This window comes from Passer domesticus, chromosome 31 (assembly GCF_036417665.1).
Source record: "Passer domesticus isolate bPasDom1 chromosome 31, bPasDom1.hap1, whole genome shotgun sequence".
In the NCBI taxonomy this organism is placed as follows: domain Eukaryota; kingdom Metazoa; phylum Chordata; class Aves; order Passeriformes; family Passeridae; genus Passer; species Passer domesticus.
Window position 1 is genome coordinate 2,272,921 of NC_087504.1, and position 23,349 is coordinate 2,296,269.

Sequence of the window (23,349 nt, forward strand, 5' to 3'; positions counted from 1 at the left end):
GGGCACAAACCCTGTGAGGGGCTGGAACACAAACCCTGTGAGGGGCTGGAACCCAAACCCTGTGAGGGGCTGGAACCCAAACCCTGTGAGGGGCTGGGGGCACAAACCCTGTGAGGGGCTGGGGGCACAAACCCTGTGAGGGGCTGGGGGCACAAACCCTGTGAGGGGCTGGGACCCAAACCCTGTGAGGGGCTGGGGCCACAAACCCTGTGAGGGGCTGGGGGCACAAACCCTGTGAGGGGCTGGAACCCAAACCCTGTGAGGGGCTGGAACTCAAACCCTGTGAGGGGCTGGAACCCAAACCCTGTGAGCGGCTGGGGGCACAAACCCTGTGAGGGGCTGGAACTCGAACCCTGTGAGGGGCTGAGAACTCAAAACTTGTGAGGGGCTGGGGGCACAAACCCTGTGAGGGGCTGGGGGCACAAAGCCTGTGAGGGGCTGGGGGCACAAACCCTGTGAGGGGCTGGAACCCAAACCCTGTGAGGGGCTGGAACTCAAACCCTGTGAGGGGCTGGAACTCAAACCCTGTGAGGGGCTGGAACTCAAACCCTGTGAGGGGCTGGAACTCAAACCCTGTGAGGGGCTGGAACCCAAACCCTGTGAGGGGCTGGAACCCAAACCCTGTGAGGGGCTGGAACCCAAACCCTGTGAGGGGCTGGAACCCAAACCCTGTGAGGGGCTGGAACCCAAACCCTGTGAGGGGCTGGGACCCAAACCCTGTGAGGGGCTGGGGGCACAAACCCTGTGAGGGGCTGGGGGCACAAAGCCTGTGAGGGGCTGGAACCCAAATCCTGTGAGGAAGGTCTGAGGGAGCCGGGGGTGCTCAGCCTGGAGGAAAGGAGATTCAGAGGCAGCCTAAGCTCCTGTCTGGAAGGGCAGGTGTCCATCCTCAGGGTGGTGTGTGTTGGTGCTTGGGAGGAATCCCACGTGTTCCTGCTCTGAAACCTGAGAGGGAGAGCCTGAGGCACCTCAGACCCCTCCATCTCCCCCTCAGACCCCTCCATCCCCCCTGAGGCCTCTCCATCTCCCCCTCAGACCCCTCCATCTCCCCCTCAGACCCCTCCATCTCCCCCTCAGACCCCTCCATCTCCCCTCAGACCCCTCCATCTCCCCCTTAGACCCCTCCATCTCCCCCTCAGACCCCTCCATCTCCCCTCAGACCCCTCCATCTCCCCCTCAGACCCCTCCATCCCCCCTGAGGCCTCTCCATCTCCCCCTCAGACCCCTCCATCTCCCCCTCAGACCCCTCCATCTCCCCCTCAGACCCCTCCATCTCCCCTCAGACCCCTCCATCTCCCCCTTAGACCCCTCCATCCCCCCTGAGGCCCCTCCATCTCCCCTTCAAACCCCTCCATCCCCCCTCAGGCCCCTCCATCTCCCCCTCAGACCCCTCCATCTCCCCCTCAGACCCCTCCATCCCCCCTGAGGCCCCTCCATCCCGCTGCAGCACCCGAGCTGTGTGTGGGCAGCTGCAGCCATCTGTCTCCTTTGCACCCCCTTTTAGCTCAGGAGCAGCTCTGTTCCCTGAGAAACAAGGCCAGGAAAAGCGTTGATGGAGCAGGAGCTTCCTGCCTTCCCCAGATCTGCTGCCAGATCCATCGGAACTGGAAATGCAGAACTTTCCTTGCTTTAATTCCCAGCCCGACCAGGAGCTGCTGTTCCATTCCTGGCGCTCACAGCTGCAAACTGCAGGTGGCAAGGAGGCAGCAGAGGTGGAATTCCATCTTCCTCTCTGGAGCGAGGAGGAGGAGGGTTTAAAAGTGTCCTGGCTCCTTGGCCAGCACTCCCAGTTTGCCACTGGCCCTGTTGCTTCCCAATCCCCATCCCCAAACCAAAACACCTCCCCCACCTCCTCCCTTCCACCTTTGCTCCATCTTCCTTCCTGACACAGATTTTTCTGCTGCATCTGTGTCATTTTTTATTTCCTCTCTCCCAAGGCCCAGCTCAGTCCCACCCACCCTTCCTGGGCGCTCTGAACTTGCAGAGCCTCTCCCCAAAGCCCGTCTGTCACCGTCACTCGTGTCTGCCACCCCCTCTCCTCGTCCCACGGCTGCCCCAGGGAGCTGGGGCTGATTCATTCATCCTGCAAGGAATCCTCCTCTGGAAAGCAGCAGCTCCCAGATCTTCCCCGAGTTCTGCACGCAGGGAAATGTCCTGGAGGCTGCCTGGCAGGGATGGAAGCTGGAACAGGAGGGGGCAGCTGATAAATGTCACTTCTGTGGCTCTGAGTTGTCTTTTCTGGGAAATCTGATCATCTTCCCTGTGTGATGCTGAAGTTACGTTGCAGCACGACAGGAAAAGATGCTGTTATGCTCCTTAAATTTGGCTGAGGTGTTTGGCTTGGGGGGAAAAGCTTGTTAGAGGGTGGGTGGTGCAAAGGGAATGAGCTGTACAAAACCTGCTCCTTTTTTTGAGGCAGTTCCGGTGCTGCCTCCTCCCTTCCCTTCCCCAAATCTGCTCCAGATCCTCCTGAAATGTTTAAACCCCCGGCCTGGCCACGAGCCTGGAGCAGTTTCCTCCAGTGTGAAGTGTTTTGGGGTGGGAGGAGGCAGAGTTTACCACCTTCACCCCCTGCAGAATCCTCCCACAAATGAGACACAGCAGGCAAAGCGTTCCCTTTTCCCTTCCTGACCTAATTCCTGCTGGAGCAGCGTGGGATTCCCTCGTGGGGGGCTCCTCACCCTGGATCTCAGCCTGCTGGGGTGAGGACAGGCCCCTGCAGCTGGAAAATGGATGCTTGCACCTTTTTCCCCATGAATTTTCTGGGATATTTCCCACCCAAGGGAATATCAAGGTGCTTTTCCCTTTCCTCTTTGCCCCATGTGTGGCTCTGGAGTGGCAGCAGCCTCACTCAGGTGAGTGAAAGCCTTTTTGAGCCTCCAAAATCCAGGTGAGCAGGAAGCTGAGGTGGCCAAGCTGCCTCCCTGTGTCAGTCCTGTCCCACTGGATCTGGCATTTTCCCTCCTGCCCCACCATGTCTTATCAAATGTATTGAAATTCCACGGAAGAATCCATGGAATGGAGGCAGTTCACTGCACTCTCCTGCTTTCTGTGCCTGGAACCAATTCCAGTAACTGCATAAATGTCAAATGCACATTTTGTGTTCAGCAGCTCCACAAATTAAAGGGGAATACTCCAGGAATATCAGCTGTTCTGTGCAGTCAGGAGTTGATAAATCTCTGTGAGTTCTCTGTTTCAGCCACGTTCTGCCAAAGAAATTGAAAATGAGTTGTTCAACAGATGTTCTTTGCTACGAGGGGTTTTGTTTGAGCCTCGCTCTGATTTTGGTTCCCCTTTTTGGAAATTTGCCTCTCCAGAGGTTTTTCCTGGTGCCACATCCACGTGGAGCTGGTTTAGTCCTTGCTCAGACTCTGAGACCTGCTCTGGAATCATAAAATCCTGGGATGATTTGGGCTGGGAGGGACCTTAAAGCTCATCCCAGTCCCCCCTATCACATCTCCCACTGTCCCAGGCTGCTCCAAGCCCCTTCCAGCCTGGCCTTGGGCACTGCCAGGGATCCAGGGCAGCCACAGCTGCTCTGGAAATCCATTCCAGGCCCTCACCACCCTCACAAGGAGGAATTTCTTCCCAAAATCCCACCTAACCCTGCCCTCTGGCAGTGGGAGCCATTCCCTGGGTCCTGGCACTCCAGTTCCAGTTCCTGGTGAGCTCTAAGGGCAGGGCTGATGTTTTGCTTCCAGATGATAATTTTGGATAATTAACACTTAATTTGATGAGTTTGAGGCTCTCAGCACAGGTGCTGCCCTGTCCAGGCTCCTCTCTAATCCAGAGGTGCTTCCAGGGGCTGCCTGTTTCTTGCTAATCAAAGGGAAGCAATTAAATGCAACTTTATCAGGAACTTCTGTCTTAGTGTGTAATTTGAGTCCCACTTGTCCTGAAGTGCCTGACCAGGAGGAGATATCAGGGTTACCTTATCTCACTGAGCCCATTTGGATTACGAGGCTGAAGATTTGACTGATTACAAAAAGAACTGGCTGGGATTTTGGGAAAATTCAGATTTTTGGTGGTGGTTTGCCCCTGGGGCAGAGCCCAGCTCTGGTTGGTGGAATTTATTTCACTTGTGTGATGTTTGCTGGTTTAGAGCTGCCCTCAGTGTCTCTGTCTCCATCACTCACCTGCCTCAGGACCTCAGTTCTACCTCAGGGACTTTGTGAGGTGCCTCCAAAACCCTGGTGACAACCACGGAGCTCCTGCCAGGCACCCTCGAGCTGGGGCTGCACCCAGGGTGGGCAGGCTTGATGCCAGGGCTTGGTTTGGGATCTGTGGGCACAGGGTGGGCTCCAAGGAAATTCCAGGCCGTGTGTGGGAGAGTTTGTGTGCAGAGAGAGGCTGTGTGCAGCCCCTGAGCTGTCCCTTGTCCTGCAGGTGCCCGTCGCTGCGTCGCAGGGCTCTGAAGATGTCCAACAGCAACACGGCAACAGGAGTCCCTGGAAATTATGAAGGAATCGGAAAAAAAGGTGGTTGAGGAATCTCGTGAACAAAACCAAATACGTATCCAGGTCACCAAGCAAGGAGGAGGTGGAGAAGGATGGAGGGGAGGAGGTCGGCGTGCGCCAGGAGTCTCAGGTGAGTGTGGGCAGGGGGAGCTGGGCCTCACTGCTGCTCCCCAAAGCACCCAGAGCTTGTGTCCCCTTCCCCACAGGGACACCACGCTCTGCAGGGGCTCCCCTTCCTCTCCAGCTGAATCTCGGAGTGAAACATTCCCTGAGCTGGGAGTGGAATAACTGAAACATTCCCTGGGGGACACTGGTGCTCTGGTGCCGGGGCTGGCACCTCCCTGTGGCTCCTTTCTTTGATCTGAGGATGAGTTAGTGACTTGGTGTCAAGGGAAGGCATCCAGGGAGGGCTTGGTTTCAGGAATGCTGCTTGGCTATTGCTTCGGTTAAAAACAGGACGGGAATGTTTGGGATTTCGTTTCAAGAAATGCAAAAAAATCTCAGTGCAAGAATCATTTGGGGCTGCTGGGACTCCTTGCTGCTGCTCTGCCCTCCTGCCCCCTGAGCTGGTGGCTCCTGCTGGAGCCTGGAGCAGTTCACCCCTCAGCTGCCTGCTGGGTGCTGCTGCCCACCCCTCAGCTGCCTGCTGGGTGCTGCTGCCCTTCCAGCTGTGGCGGGCACAGCTGCCAGATGTGCTCCCAGCTGCACGGCCAGACAGGGGCGTTGTGTTTGTGGGGCTCCTGGGTGAAGGAAGGAATGATGAAGCTGACTCCAGGTTCTCAGAAGGCTAATCTATTATTATATGATATGATATTTTATATTATACTTTATATATTATATTATATATTTATATATTATATATTTATATATTATATTATATTATATTATATTATATTATATTATATTATATTATATTATATTATATTATATTATATTATATTATGTTATATTATGTTATGTTACATATTACATGATATTACATATTGTATTATATGACATGTCATTATATATAATATAATATAATATAATATAATATAATATAATATAATATAATATAATATAATGTAATGTAATGTAATATAATATAATGTAATATAATATAATATAATGTAATATAATGCATTATATTATATTACATTATATTACATTATATTATATTGTATTACATTATATTACACTATATTACATTACATTACATTATATTATATTACATTATATACATTATATTACATTACATTGTATTACATTACATTATATTATATTATATTATATTATATTATATTATATTGTATTACATTATATTACACTATATTACATTACATTACATTATATACATTATATTACATTATATTACATTGTATTATATTATATTATATTATATTATATTATATTATATTATATTATATTATATTATATTATATTAATTATATTATATTATATTATATCATTACATTACATTACATTACATTACATTATATTACATTATATTATATTATATTATATTATATTATATTATATTATATTATATTATATTATATTATATTATATTACATTATATATACTTACAGAATGCTAAAAAGATAATAATGAGAACTTCTGAATTTCTCTCCAAAGTCTGACACAGCTTGACCCTGACTGGCCAAAGAGTCAAAATAATTCACATGAAACCAGTAAAACAATCACCTGTTGGATAAAAATCTCCAAAGGAGCAGAACACAGGAGAAGCAAATCAGATAATTATTATTTTCTTTTTCTCTGAGGCTTCTCAGCCTCCCGGGAGAAGAATCCTGGGCAAAGAGATTTTTCAGAAAACATAAAAGTGACGACGAAGCAGCAGCATCTCTGTCAGGATCCCTTTTTGTGTCCAGGAGTGGCAGAGAACTCCCAGGCTGAATTTCTTTCCCTTTTGTCTCCCCACAGAAGCGAGCATCGAGTCACGGCCACGCCAGGAAGAGAGCCAAGGTAGGAGCTCTGCTCACCCCAGTTTCCTTTGGGCTGCTCTGGTTCCTGGTCCCAGCCTCAGGGAGCCGCTCCTGAGCCTTTCCTGTCCCTGGAAAAGCAGGTGATGCTCCAGGACAGGCGTTTCCACGTGCTCCTTCCTGACAGGATAAAGGCTGGGATTGCTCTGTCTGGAAGTGAATTAAAGCAGGGAATTTCCCACCTAAAATTTGCCTTAAAGGCTGAAAAAATAAAATAACTCATTACTCAGGGATTCCAATTATTATGTTATATTATATTATATTATATTATATTATATTATATTATATTATATTATATTATATTATATTCTATTCTATTATATTATATTATATTATATTATATTATATTATATTATATTATGTTATATTATATTATATTATGTCATGTCATGTTATGTCATGTCATGTTATGTCATGTTATGCCATGTTATATATTATGTTATATTATGTTATGTTATGTTATATTATATTATATTATATTATATTAATGTTATGTTATATATTATGTTATATTATGTTATATCATGTTATGTTATATATTATGTTATATTACATTATATTATATTATATTATATTATATTATATTATATTATATTATATTACATTACATTACATTACATTACATTATATTATATTATATTATATTATATTATATTATATTATATTATATTATATTATATTATATTATATTATATTATATTATATTATATTATATTATATTATATTATATTATATATTGAGGGGGAATATCCCTCTTATCGGGCAGTTTAATTGGGAATTTAATTGGAAATGGCTGCACCAGGAATGCAGCTGCAGGAATTCAAGCGTGAGTTTTAGCTGAGGAGTTGTAACCACTCCCTTATTTTAATTTTTTTTTTACCTTTTCCAGTCTAACTCAAAGCTTAAACTGGTCAGGAGTTTGGCTGTGTGTGAGGAATCCTCAGGCCCCTTCGTGGATGGGCTGCTGGAGTCTCAGGTAGGCCCAGAATGTCACAAATTTAGGGGTGTGGAAGCCCAGGAAATCTTAAATTTTGCTAAAATGATCCATGCCTGCCTTGGGGAGCCAAAAAATCCCCACAAGAGCTGGCTGAGACCTTGCTGGGCTCAGGGAATGTCTGAGGGACTCCAACTCCTTTGTCCCACCCCAGGACATCATCCAGCTGCACGTGAGCTGCCCCTCTGACAAGGAGGAGGAGAAATCCACCAAAGATGGGGTGGAGAAAGAAGAAAAGGACAAGACTAAAGAAAAAACACCGAGGAAGATGCTCTCTCGAGGTCAGGTGCTGCTTGGAACGGGGCAGGTGCTGCTCACCTGCCCTGGGAACCTTCTGGAAGGTGGGGCAGGAGCTTGGGTGGCTCTGCTGCTGCTGCTGTGCAGGGTTTTGGGGTTGGTGACATCAGGGAATCCTTTTGGGTGGGGAATGACCTTAAAATCCACCCAGTGCCACCCCTGCCATGGCAGGGACACCTCCCAGTGTGCCAGGGTGCCCCTAAACCTGGGCACTGCCAGGGATCCAGGGCAAACTGGGAAATCCCTCACAGGGGAGGATTTCTTCCCGAAATCCCACCTAAAAACCTGCTCTGTGTCAGTGGGAAGCCATTCCCTCTTGTTCTGTCCCTCCATCCCTTGTCCCAAGTCTCTCTCCAGCTCTCCTGGAGTCCCCAGAAATTGGTTTTGTTTTGGTTTAGGGTAATTTTGGGAGAAAAATTTTTAAAGGGTTTTTTTAAGTAAGTAAATATAAGTGGTTTTTTTTTTTTTAATTGGTTTGGGGAAAGGATTTTTTTTTTTGAGAAAAGTGGAAAAATTTGTTTATTTAATAGGTAAAATATTTATTAGTACAAAAAATGAGGCAGTGGAGGGGGCTCCAAGGTCTCCTGGGTTCTTCTCTTCAGGTTGACCCACACTCATCCCATCCCAGGGATCCCATCCCATCCCATCCCAGGGATCCCATCCCATCCCATCCCATCCCATCCCATCCCATCCATCCCATCCCATCCCATCCCATCCCATCCCATCCCATCCCATCCCAGGGATTCCCAGAGCCTGCAGGATTTAAGGGTTGTAATGCACAAATTGCTTGGACCAAAGGGTGGAATACACACCTGCCAGGACCTGCTGGGAGTGTCCAGAGCGTGGTCCCAGGGGTGGTTTTGGGACCAGGGTGTCCTTCCAGGAACCCAGGAACCTTTCCTTTCCTTTCCTTTCCTTTCCTTTCCTTTCCTTTCCTTTCCTTTCCTTTCCTTTCTCTTTCCTTTCCTTTCCTTTCCTTTCCTTTCCTTTCCTTTCCTTTCCTTTCCTTTCCTTTCCTTTCCTTTCCTTTCCTTTTCCTTTCCTTTCCTTTCCTTTCCTTTCCTTTCCTTTCCTTTCCTTTCCTTCCTTCCCTTCCTTCCCTTCCCTTCCCTTCCCTTCCCTTCCCTTCCCTTCCTTCCCTTCCCTTCCTTCCCTTCCCTTCCCTTCCCTTCCCTTCCCTTCCCTTCCCTTCCCTTCCTTCCCTTCCCTTCCCTTCCCTTCCCTTCCCTTCCTTCCCTTCCCTTCCCTTCCCTTCCCTTCCCTTCCTTCCCTTCCCTCCCTTCCCTTCCCTTCCCTTCCCTTCCCTTCCCTTCCCTTCCCTTCCCTTCCCTTCCCTTCCTTCCCTTCCCTTCCCTTCCCTTCCCTTCCCTTCCTTTCCCTTTCCCTTTCCCCTTTCCCTTTCCCTTTTTCTCTTTCCCCATTTTTCCTTTCCCCTTTTTCTTCTCTTCCTCTTTTCCCCTTCCCTCTGTCCAGTCTCAGTTGTTTGTTAATTTGTTCTGCTGCCATTGTTGTTTTTTTTCAGATTCCAGCCAGGATATACAGACTCCACTGGAATAGATTTGCATGAATTTTTAGTAAATACACTGAAAAAAAACCCACGGTAGGTCATGGGCAGTAAAACAACTCCCTGAGGGCTCTGTGTGTGGGCATTCCTGCATCCTGAGGGATTGCAGCACCTGCAAATATTTTTGTGTTTTCCTCTTTGAATTCAAGAGTTACCAGAGCTGGGACAATGTAAAACTAAAAGCACAACTGTAATTTTATATCCTGTTCAATTCCAAATGTGGAATTGTGTGTGTGATGTGAAGAGAGAAGGACAAATAATTTGTTTGAATGCAAAGAAGTAATTTTGATTGCTTTAAATCCTTTTCTAGAAATGGATTTCAAGTGTCAGCCTGTGGAGGAGCTGCTGTGGGAATAATCACTGGGATTGAGGGAAAGGCTGGCAGGGGAATGGCAAAGTTGGAGCCTGCAGCAGTGGAGCTTCCAGCAGAGCAGAGATTCAGGCTTTCCAAAGCCAAGCATTATTAGCAAAACAAACTGGAAAAAAATAAAAATCTGCTGCTCAGTGTAGTATATCTGAACAGCAGGGAGTTTTTTAGCCCATTCTCTGTGAAATCAGGTGTCACCTCCTCCTGTGACTTATTCTGCTGCAGGACAGGGCTTGGCAGCAGGGAAGGCAGTTCCACTGTCCCTAAAGTGACTTTTTTCTGTCTTTTTTTTTTTCTGACAGGGATAGAATGATGCTGCTCAAGTTGGAACAGGAGATTCTGGAGTTCATCAGTGACAACAAGTAAGTGATCACCGACTTTGTGTCAAGCAAAGGAAGTTTTTAGTGGAGATTGAGGAATTTGTGCTCCCAGGGGAGCGGGGTGAGGAGGCTGCTCTCCTGTACATCCTGCCACCAGCTGGAGCTCCAACCCTGTCCCCTGTCCCCAGCAATCAGTTCAAGAAGTTCCCCCAGATGACCTCGTACCACCGGATGCTGCTGCACCGCGTGGCGGCGTATTTCGGGATGGATCACAACGTGGACCAGACTGGGAAGGCTGTCATCATCAACAAGACCAGTAACACACGGATGTAAGCTCCTTCTGCTTCCCTTTTTCCTTCCCCTTCCCCTTTCCCTTCCCCTTCTTTTTCCCCTTCTTCCTCCTCTCCTTCCCTTTTCCCTTTTCCCTTTTCCTTTCCCTTCTTCTTTCCCTTCCTCTTTCTCTTTTTTCCTTTCCCCTTTTTCCTTCTTCTTCCCCTTCTTCTTCTTCTGCCTCTTTCCCTTCTTTCCCCTTTCCCCTTGTCCCTTTTTCTTCTTCCCCTTCTTCCTCTTCTTCTTCCCTTTCTTCTTCTCCTTCCTTTTCCCTTTTCCCTTTCCCTTCTTCTTTCTCTTCCCCCTTTCCCTTTTTCCTTTTCCTTCATCTTCCCCTCTCTCTTTTTCCTTTCCCCTTTCCCCTTTCCCCTTTCCCCTTTCCCCTTTCCCCCTTTCCCCTTTCCCCTTTCCCCTTTCCCTTTTTCATTCTTCTTTCCCCTTTCCCCTTTCCCCTTTCCCCTTTCCCCTTTCCCCTTTCCCCTTTCCCTTTCCCCTTTCCCTTTACCCTTTTGCCTTTCCCTTCTTTTTCCCCTTCTTCCTCTTCTTCCTTTTCCCTTTCCCTTCTTCTTTCTCTTCCCCTTTCTCTTTTTCCTTTTCCTTCATCCTCCCCTCTCTCTTTTTCCTTTCCCATTTTTCCTTCCCCTTCCTCTTCTTCCCCTTCTTCTTTTGTCTCTTTCCCTTCTCCTTTTACCTTTCCCTTTTTCCATTTTCTTTCCCCTTTCCCTTCTTTTTTTCCCTTTCCCCTTTTCTTCCCCTTCTTTCTTTTTTGCTTCCCTTTCTTCTTCTCCTTCCCTTTTACCTTTTCCTTTCCTTCCTCTTCCCCTTTTTCCTTCCCCTTCTTTTTCCCTTCCCCCTTTTTCCCCTTCCCCTTTTTCCTTTCCCTCTTTTCCTTCCCCTTTTTCCCCTTTCCCCTTCCCCCTTTTCCCCCTTCCCCTTTTTCCCCTTTCCCCTTCCCCTTTTTCCCCCTCCCCTTTTTCCTTCCCTTTTTCCTTCCCCCTTCTTTTTCCCCTTCCCACAGCCCAGCAATGCTCTGTAGCAGGATGGTTCCACACCATTTTTTTTCCTTTTTTTTGCCTCGTAAGAAGGGGAAATCCCTCTCTAGAACAATCAGAATCATGGAATGAAGGCACAGGGAAGGAGAATCTTTTCCTCCCAGCCCTCCCTGCCTCTCCATCGTTCCTGGAGCAGGGACAGGAGCTCTCGTTGCCATCAGCCAGAGCTGAAATCTCACCCAGCAAACACCTTGGGCCTGTTTTCCCCTCCTGACAAGGCTGGTTTCCTTGCAGCCCCGAGCAGAGGTTCTCTGAGCACATCAAGGACGAGAAGAACTCAGAATTCCCTCAGAGGTTCATCCTGAAACGAGATGACACCAGCATGGATCGGGATGATAACCAGGTGAGGGGTGGCAGGGGGCACCTGCAGCCTTTGGCACAGTCAGATTTGCCTGGTCACAAGACAAGAACAGCTCCAAAATTCTCCTGTTTCATTTAATAGAAGCTCCAACCTCACCCAAGCAGCAGCATCTGAATTTCATGAAAGGTTTCTAAATATTATGGGAATGGATGAAGAATTGCTGTGGGTTTTATGGCTGTACTTCTCCTTACCCTAAAACCAGCTGGGGGCTAGGCCAGGTTTTAAGGTGGAGCCTTTTGCCAAGCTTTCTTTGGGAATATCCCTCAGCTGAATGCTTTGCTTGTAGCTCTCACAGACAGATTTGTAGGGATTTCTGTGTCATTTATTTCGTGCCATGTCATTCTGAATCCCTGCTGAATGCTGAGTTACTGGAGGTGTTTTCTTTGCAACATGAATTTTGAGTCCTTTTTTGGCTGATTCATCAATTAAAAAGGAGAGTGGGAATAGGAGCAATTCCAGCAGGGAGGAATTCCAGCAGTTTTCAACACTCAGGCCCTCAGCTGAGTGTTGCTTTCCCCTCTCTCTTGCTGGGGCTTGCAGCAAGTCCTGCCCTTCCCCAGGGATCTCAGGGTCTTGCAGCTCCCACCTTCATAGAAACATGGAATGGTTGGGCTTGGAAAAGACCTTAAAGCTCATCCAGTTCCACCCTGGGACACTTTTCCACCCTCCCAAGTTGCCCCAAGCCCTGTTCAACCTGCCCTTGGGCACTTCAGGGATGGGCAACCACAGCTTTGTGGGCACCCTGTGCCAGGGCCTGCCCACCCTCCCAGGGAGGAGATTTCCCCATCTAAACCCAGAATCACATCACCCGCTGTGCTGTGGGACCTTTTCCTGAGTTTAATTCAGGATGGAAGCTGCTCATTGCAGTCAATCCCAGTTTTTGGGTTCCCTTTGGTGGCACTCAGGGCTGCAGCACAGAATCCACGAGACAGCAGGAGCATTGGCAACTGCTCCAAAGAGTCAAATTTAGCTTTTCCCCCTGGGAGCAGGCTGATTTTCCTGATCTGTGGCTCAGGCAGAGCTCAGGCAGAGCTGAGGCAGGGTGGTTGTGCTTGGGAATGTCCAGGAATGTCCATCCTGGCACCTCTGGCAGGTTCATCCCTGCCCTCAGGTGTCTCCAAGGTAGGTCCAGAAGCAAAGGCCACCTAATCCACATGCCACCCAAAACTGGCAGCAGCTGAGTGCTCCTGCTGGCCAACTGCTGACCCCTGAGCTGTGTTTGTCCCTTCAGATCAGCTCCCCTCTGGGCACCCTGTGCCAAGGCCTGCCCACCCTCTCAGGGAGGAGATTTCCCCATCTAAACCCAGAATCACATCACTCCTGTGCTGTGGGACCTTTTTCTGAATTTAATTTAGGATAGAAGCTGCTCATTGCAGTCAATCCCAGTTTTTGGGTTCCCTTTGGTGGCACTCAGGGCTGCAGCACAGAATCCACGAGACAGCAGGAGCATTGGCAACTGCTCCAAAGAGTCAAATTCAGCTTTTCCCCCTGGGAGCAGGGTGATTTTCCTGATCTGTGGCTCAGGCAGAGCTGAGCAGAGCTGAGGCAGGGTGGTTGTGCTTGGGAATGTCCAGGAATGTCCATCCTGGCACCTCTGGCAGGTTCATCCCTGCCCTCAGGTGTCTCCAAGGTAGGTCCAGAAGCAAAGGCCACCTAATCCACATGCCACCCAAAACTGGCAGCAGCTGACTGCTCCTGCTGGCAACTGCTGACCCCTGAGCTGTGTTTGTCCCTTCAAATCAACTCCCCTCTGGGCACCCTGTGCCAGGGCCTGCCCACCCTCTCGGGGAGGAATTTTCCCCCATCTAAACCCAGAATCACATCACCCCCTGTGCTGTGGGACCTTTTTCTGAATTTAATTCAGGATAGAAGCTGCTCATTGCAGTTTTTGGGTTCCCTTTGGTGGCACTCAGGGCTGCAGCACAGAATCCACGAGGCAGCAGGAGCCTTGGCAAACTGCTCCAAAGAGTCAAATTTAGCTTTTCCCCCTGGGAGCAGGGTGATTTTCCTGATCTGTGGCTCAGGCAGAGCTCAGGCAGAGCTGAGGCAGAGCTGAGGCAGGGTGGTTGTGCTTGGGAATGTCCAGGAATGACCATGCTGGCACCTCTGGCAGGTTCATCCCTGCCCTCAGGTGTCTCCAAGGTAGGTCCAGAAGCAAAGGCCACCTAATCCACATGCCACCCAAAACTGGCAGCAGCTGACTGCTCCTGCTGGCAACTGCTGACCCCTGAGCTGTGTTTGTCCCTTCAGATCAGACTCCCCTTGCAGGATGGGAGAAGGAGCAAATCCATAGAAGAGCGAGAGGAGGAATATCAGCGGGTCAGGGAGCGGATATTTGCACGAGAGGTAAGTTTGGATCAACCACCCCCCTGCCAGGATCCTCCTGGAGATTTGGGCCAGAAAGTGGCCTTGAATATGCCAAGAGGTCAGATCTTGTTGCATTTCCTACCAATTTCCCCGAATTTTGGGGATGTGGCAGTGTATTCCAGCTGCCAACAAAGATGTTTGAGGTTCTGGGGTGGAGGAGCCACACCTGCAGCCTCCAGTCTGCTCCTTCCCTAAAATTTCAGGGAGGAATGGATGCAGTCCTGCTCCTTGCTGCCCGAAACATTATAACTTTATGCTGGAGCATTTTTGGGGTGATCAGAAAATCATTTCCTGCCCCAAAGGAAGCAGCAGCTGCATCTCCCAGTTTCTCCTTGCTGCAGCTTCCACCTCCTGACCCAGCAGTGCAGGGCTCTGCTTTTCCAGGAGGAATTTGGGCATTCCCAGGAGGGATTTGGGCATTCCCAGGAGGAATTTCATCCTTCCAAGGAGGAATTTAGGCCTTCCTAGAAGGAATTTGAGCATTCCCAGGAGGAATTTGGGCATTAGCAGGAGGAATTGGGCATTCCCAGGAGGAATTTGTGCATTGGCAGGGGAGGAATTTAGTCCTTGCAGGAGGAATTTGGGCCTTCCCAAATGCTCCAAATGCTGCATTTAGGTCATAAAACCCCCTTTTTATGCCTGGCCTTGGTTGTCACATGGACAGAGGTACCATCAAAGCTGCCTCAGTGGAGGAGGGAGCTGAAAACTCAGATTTGAGAGATCTCAGGGATCAGGAAAGGGCTGGATGGAGACCCACAGGGAGCTGGAGTGCAGGAGCCTCAGCACCACACCTCAGCACACCCTGTGTGCCAGCCCCACCCTTTGGAATCCCCTGGCTTTGTTTTTTCACAGTTTCTAAGTGTCCTTTTCCTTTCCTTCCCCATCTCCACGTTCCTGCTCCAGTCTGGCCAGAACGGATACCTCACAGACAGCAGGTGAGTGCTGCCCCTGCAGCCCCTGGCAGTGTCACCAAAGCCCTGCATGGCTCCAAAAAGCTGCTTTTCCCTCGTCACACTCTCCACAGAATGCTTTGCTTGTAGCTCTCACAGACAGAGGTCAGATTTGTGGGGATTTCTTTGTGCTGAATCCCCCCATGCACAGCTGCTTGAAGGTGTTTTCTTTCAATTTTGAGTCCTTTTTTGGCTGATTCATCAATTAAAAAGGAGGGTGGGAATGGGAGCAATTCCAGCAGGGAGGAATTCCAGCAGTTTTCAAACCATTCCCCAAAAGGATGGGAAATCCCTGCCCTTACAGTGCCAGGATAGCATTAGGATCAGGCAGGGTTGTCCCCAATCCCTGATTATCAACTCGGGGTGACTTAACAGTGACAGTGAAGTGTCTCAGGCTCCAGCTGAGCTGCTGAGGGCACTGGGAACGTGTTTGAGCAGCATTTTCTTGTTAAGCAGTTTTCCCAGGGATGAAAGGGCTGGAGTGAGGCTGAGTCACCTGGCCCTGAGGTCTGGGGACAAAGAAGGGGGTGAAAAGGGACACAGCCTCATCCCTGCTGTGCTCTGCTCTCCCAAAAGCTCTGGAGATGCTGCAGCTCTGTGTGGGACAGGACAGGAGGATCTGAAAATGCAGTCAGGACTGGAAAATGCAGTCACAGGGGCTGTGTCCTGGGGTCTGCCTGCATTCAGGACAGCAAGGACAGGTCTCAGATCTGTGGGGTGGAGTAAAACTCCCCAAAATTGGAACAAAAACCTTGTTGCAGATGCAGCTGCAGCTCTGGGAGCTTCCTGGCTGTGGTTCCCAGGCCCAATCTGCTTTGGGGTTGCCCTGGATGAGAGGGGAGAGCCTCAGCACCATTTTGAGCTCAATGACCTTGTTCTGCTTTCCAAGAGATGCATTTCTGGCTCTCACCTGCTGCCAGAACCCCAGGGCATCACCTCAGCAGCTCCTTCCAAGCCTCTCTTTGTGCTCAGCAGCTCTTCCTCTCCATCCTCCCCAGGGAAAGCCATTCCCAGCTGGGCTGGTGGAGCGGGCTCACTGCTTGGGGACATCCCAAAAAGTCCTGCTGTGGCCAGAGCTGAGGCAGGGTGGTCAGTGAGGGCACAGCTCTGGGTGTAGCAACATCCCAGAATCCTGGAATTTGGGTTTGGGTGGTAAGGGACTTTAAAACTCATCCTTTTCCCCCCTCCCTGCCTTGGACAGAGACACCTTCCACTCTCCCAGATTGCTCCAAGCCCCTTCCAGGCTGGCCTTGGACACTTGCAGGGATGGGGCAGCCCCAGCTTTGGGCAAACAGGCCCAGCTGGGCAGAAATCCTCAGCAGGAAGTGGTCTCCAAGATCTCCATCAGCCTCGTCTCCAGACCTTTAAAAGCTCCTTGTTCTGACATGAGGTCTTCAGCACCTTTTTTTCTGACCCTGCTGGGGGTCTCTTCCAGGCTGGAGAAGAGATCTTTTCCTGACCTTGCTGAGGTCTCTTCAAGGAGATCTTTTTCTGACCCTGCTGGGATCTGTTCCAGGCTGGGGAAGAGATTTTTTTCTCTTACCTTTCTGGGGTCTGTTCCAGGCTGGAGAAGAGATCTACCCTGGCTGTACTGGTGCAGCACCAGCAGCTCTGCCACTGTCCCTTCCCTGGAGCCCAGTTTGACTCCTCTGCTCTCTGCAGGGGCAACAGGGAGGGGCTGAGCCTGCTGGGGTCTGTTCCAGGTTGGGGAAGAGATTTTTTTCTGACCCTGCTGAGGTCTCTTCCAGGAGATCTTTTTGTGATCCTGCTGGGGTCTGTTCGAGGCTGGGGAAGAGATCTTTTTGTGACCCTGCTGAGGTCCCTTCAAGGAGATCTTTTTCTGACCTTGCTGGGGTCTCTTCCAGGCTGGGGAGGAGATCTTTTTCTAACCCAGCTGGGGAAGAGATCTTTTTTTTCTGACCCTGCTGGGGTCAGTTCCAGGCTGGAGAAGAGATGTTTTTCTGACCTTGCTGAGGTCTGTTCCAGGCTGGGCAAGAGATCTTTTTGTGACCCAGCTGGGGAAAAGATCTTTTCCTGACCCTGCTGGGGTCTGTTCCAGACTTTTTTCTGACCCTGCTGGGGTCTGTTCCAGGCTGGGGAGGAGATCTGCCCTGGCTGTACTGGTGCAGCACCAGCAGCTCTGCCACTGTCCCTTCCCTGGAGCCCAGTTTGACTCCTCTGCTCTCTGCAGGGGCAACAGGGAGGGGCTGAGCCGGGCCTCGGGCAGCCGCCAGAGCAGCACCGAGAGCGAGATCAAATCCCTGGAGCCGCGGCCCTGGAGCAGCACGGGACTCGGACGGCTCCATCCGCAGCCTGAGGCCACCTGTCACCAAAGCCAGCAGCTTCAGTGGCATCTCCATCCTCACCCGGGGGGACAGCATCGGGAGCAGCAAGGGCAGCACGGCCAGCAGGGCCTCACGGGCAGGTACGGGCTGCGGGTGCCAGGCAGGTGCCAAAGGGCACCTGGCACAGTGATCTGGGCTGGGAAATGGAGCTCTTTACCTGCCAAAGGGCACCTGGCACACTGATCTGGGCTGGGAAATGGAGCTCTTTACCTGCCAAAGGGCACCTGGCACAGTGATCTGGGATGGGAAATGGAGCTCTTTACCTGCCAAAGGGCACCTGGCACAGTGATCTGGGCCTGGGAAATGGAGCTCTTTACCTGCCAAAGGGCACCTGGCACAGTGATCTGGGATGGGAAATGGAGCTCTTTACCTGCCAAAGGGCACCTGGCACACTGATCTGGGCTGGGAACTGGAGCTCTACCTGCCAAAGGGCACCTGGCACAGTGATCTGGGATGGGAAATGGAGCTCTTTACCTGCCAAAGGGCACCTGGCACACTGATCTGGGATGGGAAATGGAGCTCCTTACCTGCCAAAGGGCACCTGGCACAGTGATCTGGGATGGGAAATGGAGCTCCTTACCTGCCAAAGGGCACCTGGCACACTGATCTGGGATGGGAAATGGAGCTCCTTACCTGCCAAAGGGCACCTGACACACTGATCTGGGCTGGGAAATGGAGCTCTTTACCTGACAAAGGGCACCTGGCACAGTGATCTGGGATGGGGAAATGGAGCTCTTTACCTGCCAAAGGGCACCTGACACACTGATCTGGGCTGGGGAAATGGAGCTCTTTACCTGACAAAGGACACCTGGCAGACAGGTTTAGGGTTAGGAAACTGGAGCTATTTCCCTGGTGAAGAACACCTGATTGTCTCTAGTCTGTCACCAGGACTGACAGATTTAGTGTTGGGGAACTGGAGCTCTTTTTCTGCCAAAGGGCACCTGGCACACTGATTTGGGGTTGGGGAAATGGAGCTCTTTACCTGCCAAAGGGCACCTGGCACACTGATCTGGGCTGGGAAATGGAGCTCTTTACCTGCCAAAGGACACCTGGCAGACAGGTTTAGGGTTAGGAAACTGGAGCTCTTTCTCTGCCAAAGGGCACCTGGCACACTGATTTGGGCTGAGGATGGAGCTCTTTACCTGCCAAAGGACCCCTGATTGTTTCCAGTCTGTCACCAGGACTGACAGATTTAGTGCTGAGGAACTGGAGTTCTTTCTCTGCCAAAGACACCTGACTGTCTTCATGGTGTCCAGTCTGTCACCAGGACTGACAGATTTGGGGTTGGGGAACTGGAGCTCTTTCCCTGCCAAAGGGCACCTGGCACACTGATTTGGGCTGGGGAAATGGAGCTCTTTACCTGACAGAGGATACCTTGCAGATGGGTTTAGGGTTAGGAAACTGGAGCTCTTTGTCTGCCAAAGGGCACCTGGCACACTGATTTTGGGCTGGGGAACTGGAGCTCTTTCTCTGCCAAAGGATACCTGGCAGACAGGTTTATGGTTGGGGAACTGAAACTCTTTACCTGACAAAGGACACCTGATATTCTCCAGTCTGTCACCAGGACTGACAGATTTGGGGTTGGGGAACTGGAGCTCTTGCCCTGCCAAAGGACACCTGGCAGACAGGTTTAGGGTTGGGGAACTGGGGTTTGTGATGCTGTGGTTCAAACAGGACATGGGTGGCACCAGGATCTCGGTACCCTGGCGTGGCTGTGCCGTCTGGTTGTGCCACATGGTTCATCACCAACTTCTTCAGAACTCACCATCCCCAGTGCAATACAATACAATACAATATTGCAGTCGTTCACCATTCTGAATTAATGCAGTCAGATGGGTGCCCTCCCCTTTTCTCCTGGTTCCCAGCCCTCTGTGCCTGTTTCTCTGTTCCAGATTTGGTGTTAGGTGCCCCTGAGGCCTTAATATAATATAGTATGATAGATATAATATATTATATGATATGATGATATGATATGGTATAAATATAATATGGTATGGTATAACATAGAAATTGTTCAGCATTCTGAATCAATGCAGTCAGATGCATCTATACCTGCCCCCCTCTTTTCTCCTGGATCCCAGCCCTCTGTGCCTGTTTCTCTGTTCCAGATTTGGTGCTAGGTGCCTCTGAGTCCTCAATACAATACAATATAATATAATATAATATAGCACTTGTTCAGCATTCTGAATTAATGCAGTCAGATGCATCCTATGGGTTCCCTCCTCTTTTCTCCTGGTTCCCAGCCCTGTGTGCCTGTTTCTCTGTTCCAGAATTGGTGCCCCTGAGTCCTTAATACAATGCAATGCAATACAATACAGTACAATGCAATGCAATGCAATGCAATGCAATGCAATGCAATGCAATGCAATACAATACAATGCAATACAATACAATACAATACAATACTGCAATCATTCACCATTCTGCAGATGCATCCTATGGGTGCCCTCCTCTTCTCTCCTGGATCCCAGCCCTGTGTGCCTGTTTCTCTGTTCCAGATTTGGTGCCCCTGAGTCTAGAATAGAATAGAATATAATGGAATAGAATAGAATAGAATAGAATAGAATAGAATAGAATAGAATAGAATAGAATAGAATAGAATAGAATGGAATGGAATGGAATGGAATGGAATGGAATGGAATAGAATAGAATGGAATAGAATAGAATAGAATGCAATATTGCAATCGTTCACCATTCTGAATCAATGCCATCAGATGCATTCTATGGGTGCCCTCCTCTTCTCTCCTGGATCCCAGCCCTGTGTGCCCGTTTCTGTGTTGCAGGCTTGGTGCTGGGTGCCCCTGAGTCCTTAATACAATACAATACAATACAATACAATACAATACAATACAATACAATACAATACAATACAGTACAATACAATATTGCAATCGTTCACCATTCTGCAGATGCATCCTATAGGTTCCCTCCTCTTCTCTCCTGGATCCCAGCCCTGTGTGCCCGTTTCTGTGTTGCAGGCTTGGTGCTGGGTGCCCCTGAGTCCTGCAGCCAGTCCCCATCCTCCCAGGCCAGCCGTGGCCTCCTGCCCTGCACGGCCCCGCAGCCCCCCGGGCTGCCCCCAGCCCAGCAGCAGCCGGCCATGAGCAGCCCCATGATGTCCCAGGTGAGTCCCACAAGGCACTTTTTGGGGGGAATTTTATACCTTTACTAGGATATATCTGTTTATTTTTTATTACTTGCTTAACTTGGTTTTCTTAACATGATCCATAAATTCTCAAATCCGTGCCCTGCCCTTTTCTCCTGGGTCCCAGCCCTCTGTGCCTCTCTCTCTGTTCCAGGTTTGGTGCCTCCTTCTTTCCTCCCCTTTCCTTCCTCCTCTTTCTCCCTTTTTTTCTTTCTTCCTTTTTCTCCCTTTTTTTCTTCCTTTTCCTCCCTTTCCTTCTTCCTTTTCTTCCCCTTTCCTTCTTCCTTTTCCTCCCTTTCCTTCTTCCTTTTCCTCCATTTTCCTTTAATTTAAGCAGGAGAGATTTAGATCACAACTCAAAGTTTGTCTAATTTTTGAATTACTTTCAGCTAAAAAAAAAGCTGAAAGTAGTTCAGATTTTTTGCTGAAGCAGTAATTCTGGTTTTTTGCTGGCATTAAGCATTGCTAGGTGTGAAAAACGCCAATCGCTTGTGTTGATATTTTAAAAGTTTAATAGTAATAAAATAGTTCTAGAAATAGTAATAAAAATTAGAGCAATAAGAATTTGGACAATCAGAGTTAGGACAATAAAAGCAAAGAATTATGGACACTTCCTGGGCACTAAGCCCCCAAAAATCATGGCTGGCTAACAAAGGATTAACCCTTAAAAGCAATAACCTGTTGCATATTCATATATCCTACACATAATGCAAACTTTCTTTTCAAACAAAGGACATCTTCTGCTTAATTTCTGCCCCCTCCCCATTTGTAAATTGATTTATTTGCCTCCTAGAAGTCTGGAGGGAATCTGGTTCTTCCTGATAAGGAGGCAATAATTCTTCTTTTGGGATCTTGGTGTCTGTTTGTTGTTATCTTACCCATTTCTTGAGCTAGTTACAAAAAGTATCTTAGTTTCTATTTTAATATTATGCTGTAGCTAAAAAACTATATTTATGACACTAATTTTAAAGGATTAATACAGTACTACAAAATTAATACAACATAACACTTACAGTATTCATTTTAATATTTGCAAAGAGCCAATCATGTAATATGAATTTTTAACACACATTTTTCACAACACAGCAATTTTAATGCTGTGAAAGTCCAGTCTGTTCAAAGGGCATGAGTTATATCTGATAGCAATTATGATTCATTGCTCAGAAAAGTCTCTCCTGTTCCAAGGTCCTAATTCAAAACCTTCCTCCATGTCTGTACCTTCATCCACTATCTCTGTAAGATTTTTTTAATAATTTTCATTTCCTACCTCTCTTTCTCTTGTATGATAAAAATTTCTTTGATGCTCTGGGTGCTCTGGGCTCACACCTGTGGCAGAGCAGGAGAAGGTTGGGCTGTGCTGTGCCTGAGGGGTTCTGTGGGATATCCCACAGAATTCCCAGCTCTGCTGGGCCAGCAGCATCCCTGGAAAAGGATCTGTAGCCTTTGGATGAGTGAAAAACTGGAATTTGTTCCCCTCAGGACCAGCCCCAATGGGTGTTGGATTTGAGCTCTCCAGGACTGGTGTTCTGAAGTCCTGGAGCAGCTCCAGGGGTGCTCTGCTCCCTGAATTAAACCAAGGGATGTTCCAGGGCTGGAACCCCCCAGGAAGCACCCCTGGGTGACATTCCTGTGCATTTGTTCTGCTCCTGAGGGATTCTGTGGGATATCCCACAGAATTCCCAGCTCTGCTGGTCCAGCAGCATCCCTGGAAAAGGATCTGTAGCCTTTGGATGAGTGAAAAACTGGAAGCAGCTCCTTCCCCTCAAGACAGCCTGAGGTGCTGGATTTGAGCTCTCCAGGATTGGTGTTCTGGAGTCCTGGAGCAACACCAGGGGTGCTCTCCTCCCTGAATTAAACCAAGGGATGTTCCAGGGCTGGCACCCTCCAGGAAGCACCCATGGGTGACATTTCTGTGCATTTATTCTGCTCCTGTGTGGCCCAGCCCCAGCCCAGCCCTGTCCTGCTGCAGGAGTGGGGATGGATGAGGTGGGAACCATCCCACTGTGGGGTTTGGGGGGCAAATTCCTGTGGTGTGGGGCTATCCCTGGCACCTCCCTGTGCCACCACACTGGTGCTGGATCTCGTCCTGCTCAGGGGCTCTCTGGGGATCCTCTGGCACCACCTTGGACTCACCCTGCAGCAAAGAGCTGCTGGAGTTACACTGGAGGGCTTCAAAATGCAACAGGGTGCTGGATAATGATCCCAAGGCTCCCTTCCCCATGGGAAGTTGGACCAGGTGTTCTTCTGAGGTCCCTTCCAAGCTGGGCTGTCCATGATTCTCATGTTTTCACTAGGACTGAGAGGAGGGAAGAACCTCCTGGGAAAGCTTTGAGTGCAAGTAGCAGGAGCAGCTCCTTGCTCCAGCTGTAGGAGAAGGAGGAGCTGGGAGTTCTGGGGCTCTGGAGTGGCTCCAGGGTTGTGGATCATTTTTTGGAGGATTCTGAGCCTCAAGGAATGAGCTGGAGCTGGAATAGCAGAGTCCCTGGGTGGGATCTCATGCAGGATCATTGTGTTGTGGTTTCAGTTTGGATCTTCTGCTGTCTCATCCGAGGGTTTAGGGCCTGGAAGAACTGATTTCAGGTTGTTTGATTGTTGGTGAAGGCTCTGGAAATGCACCATGCCCATGTTCATGTCACCAAAGATTCAATCAAATCATCCAGCACTGACCATTGGTGCCCAAAGCACGGGGTGTGGATTTTAGTGAGGGGCTGCTTAAAGTGCTCCAGGTGACAAAGCAGGGGTCCCTGCCAAGGTGAGTGTGCAGGAGTGGCCAAGGAGCACTGCAGGGAATGCTGGAAACAGGAGAGACACGAGGGCAGTG

The 23,349-nt window shown here is 49.2% G+C and overlaps 1 protein-coding gene across 1 annotated transcript in view; it reads left to right on the forward strand.

Annotated features, from left to right (window-relative positions):
- Positions 1-4,417: 4,417 nt before the first annotated feature.
- R3HDM2 (R3H domain containing 2) overlaps positions 4,418-23,349 on the forward strand; it is a 35,076-nt gene continuing 16,144 nt past the window's right edge. Inside the window, 16 exon segments of the mRNA XM_064401223.1 lie at positions 4,418-4,438; positions 4,440-4,493; positions 4,495-4,587; positions 6,378-6,419; positions 7,326-7,412; positions 7,585-7,711; positions 9,250-9,258; positions 9,261-9,327; positions 9,961-10,020; positions 10,167-10,307; positions 11,595-11,703; positions 13,972-14,067; positions 14,992-15,023; positions 17,230-17,326; positions 17,328-17,463; positions 20,362-20,507. Coding sequence (XP_064257293.1) covers positions 4,418-4,438; positions 4,440-4,493; positions 4,495-4,587; positions 6,378-6,419; positions 7,326-7,412; positions 7,585-7,711; positions 9,250-9,258; positions 9,261-9,327; positions 9,961-10,020; positions 10,167-10,307; positions 11,595-11,703; positions 13,972-14,067; positions 14,992-15,023; positions 17,230-17,326; positions 17,328-17,463; positions 20,362-20,507 — 1,317 coding nt within the window.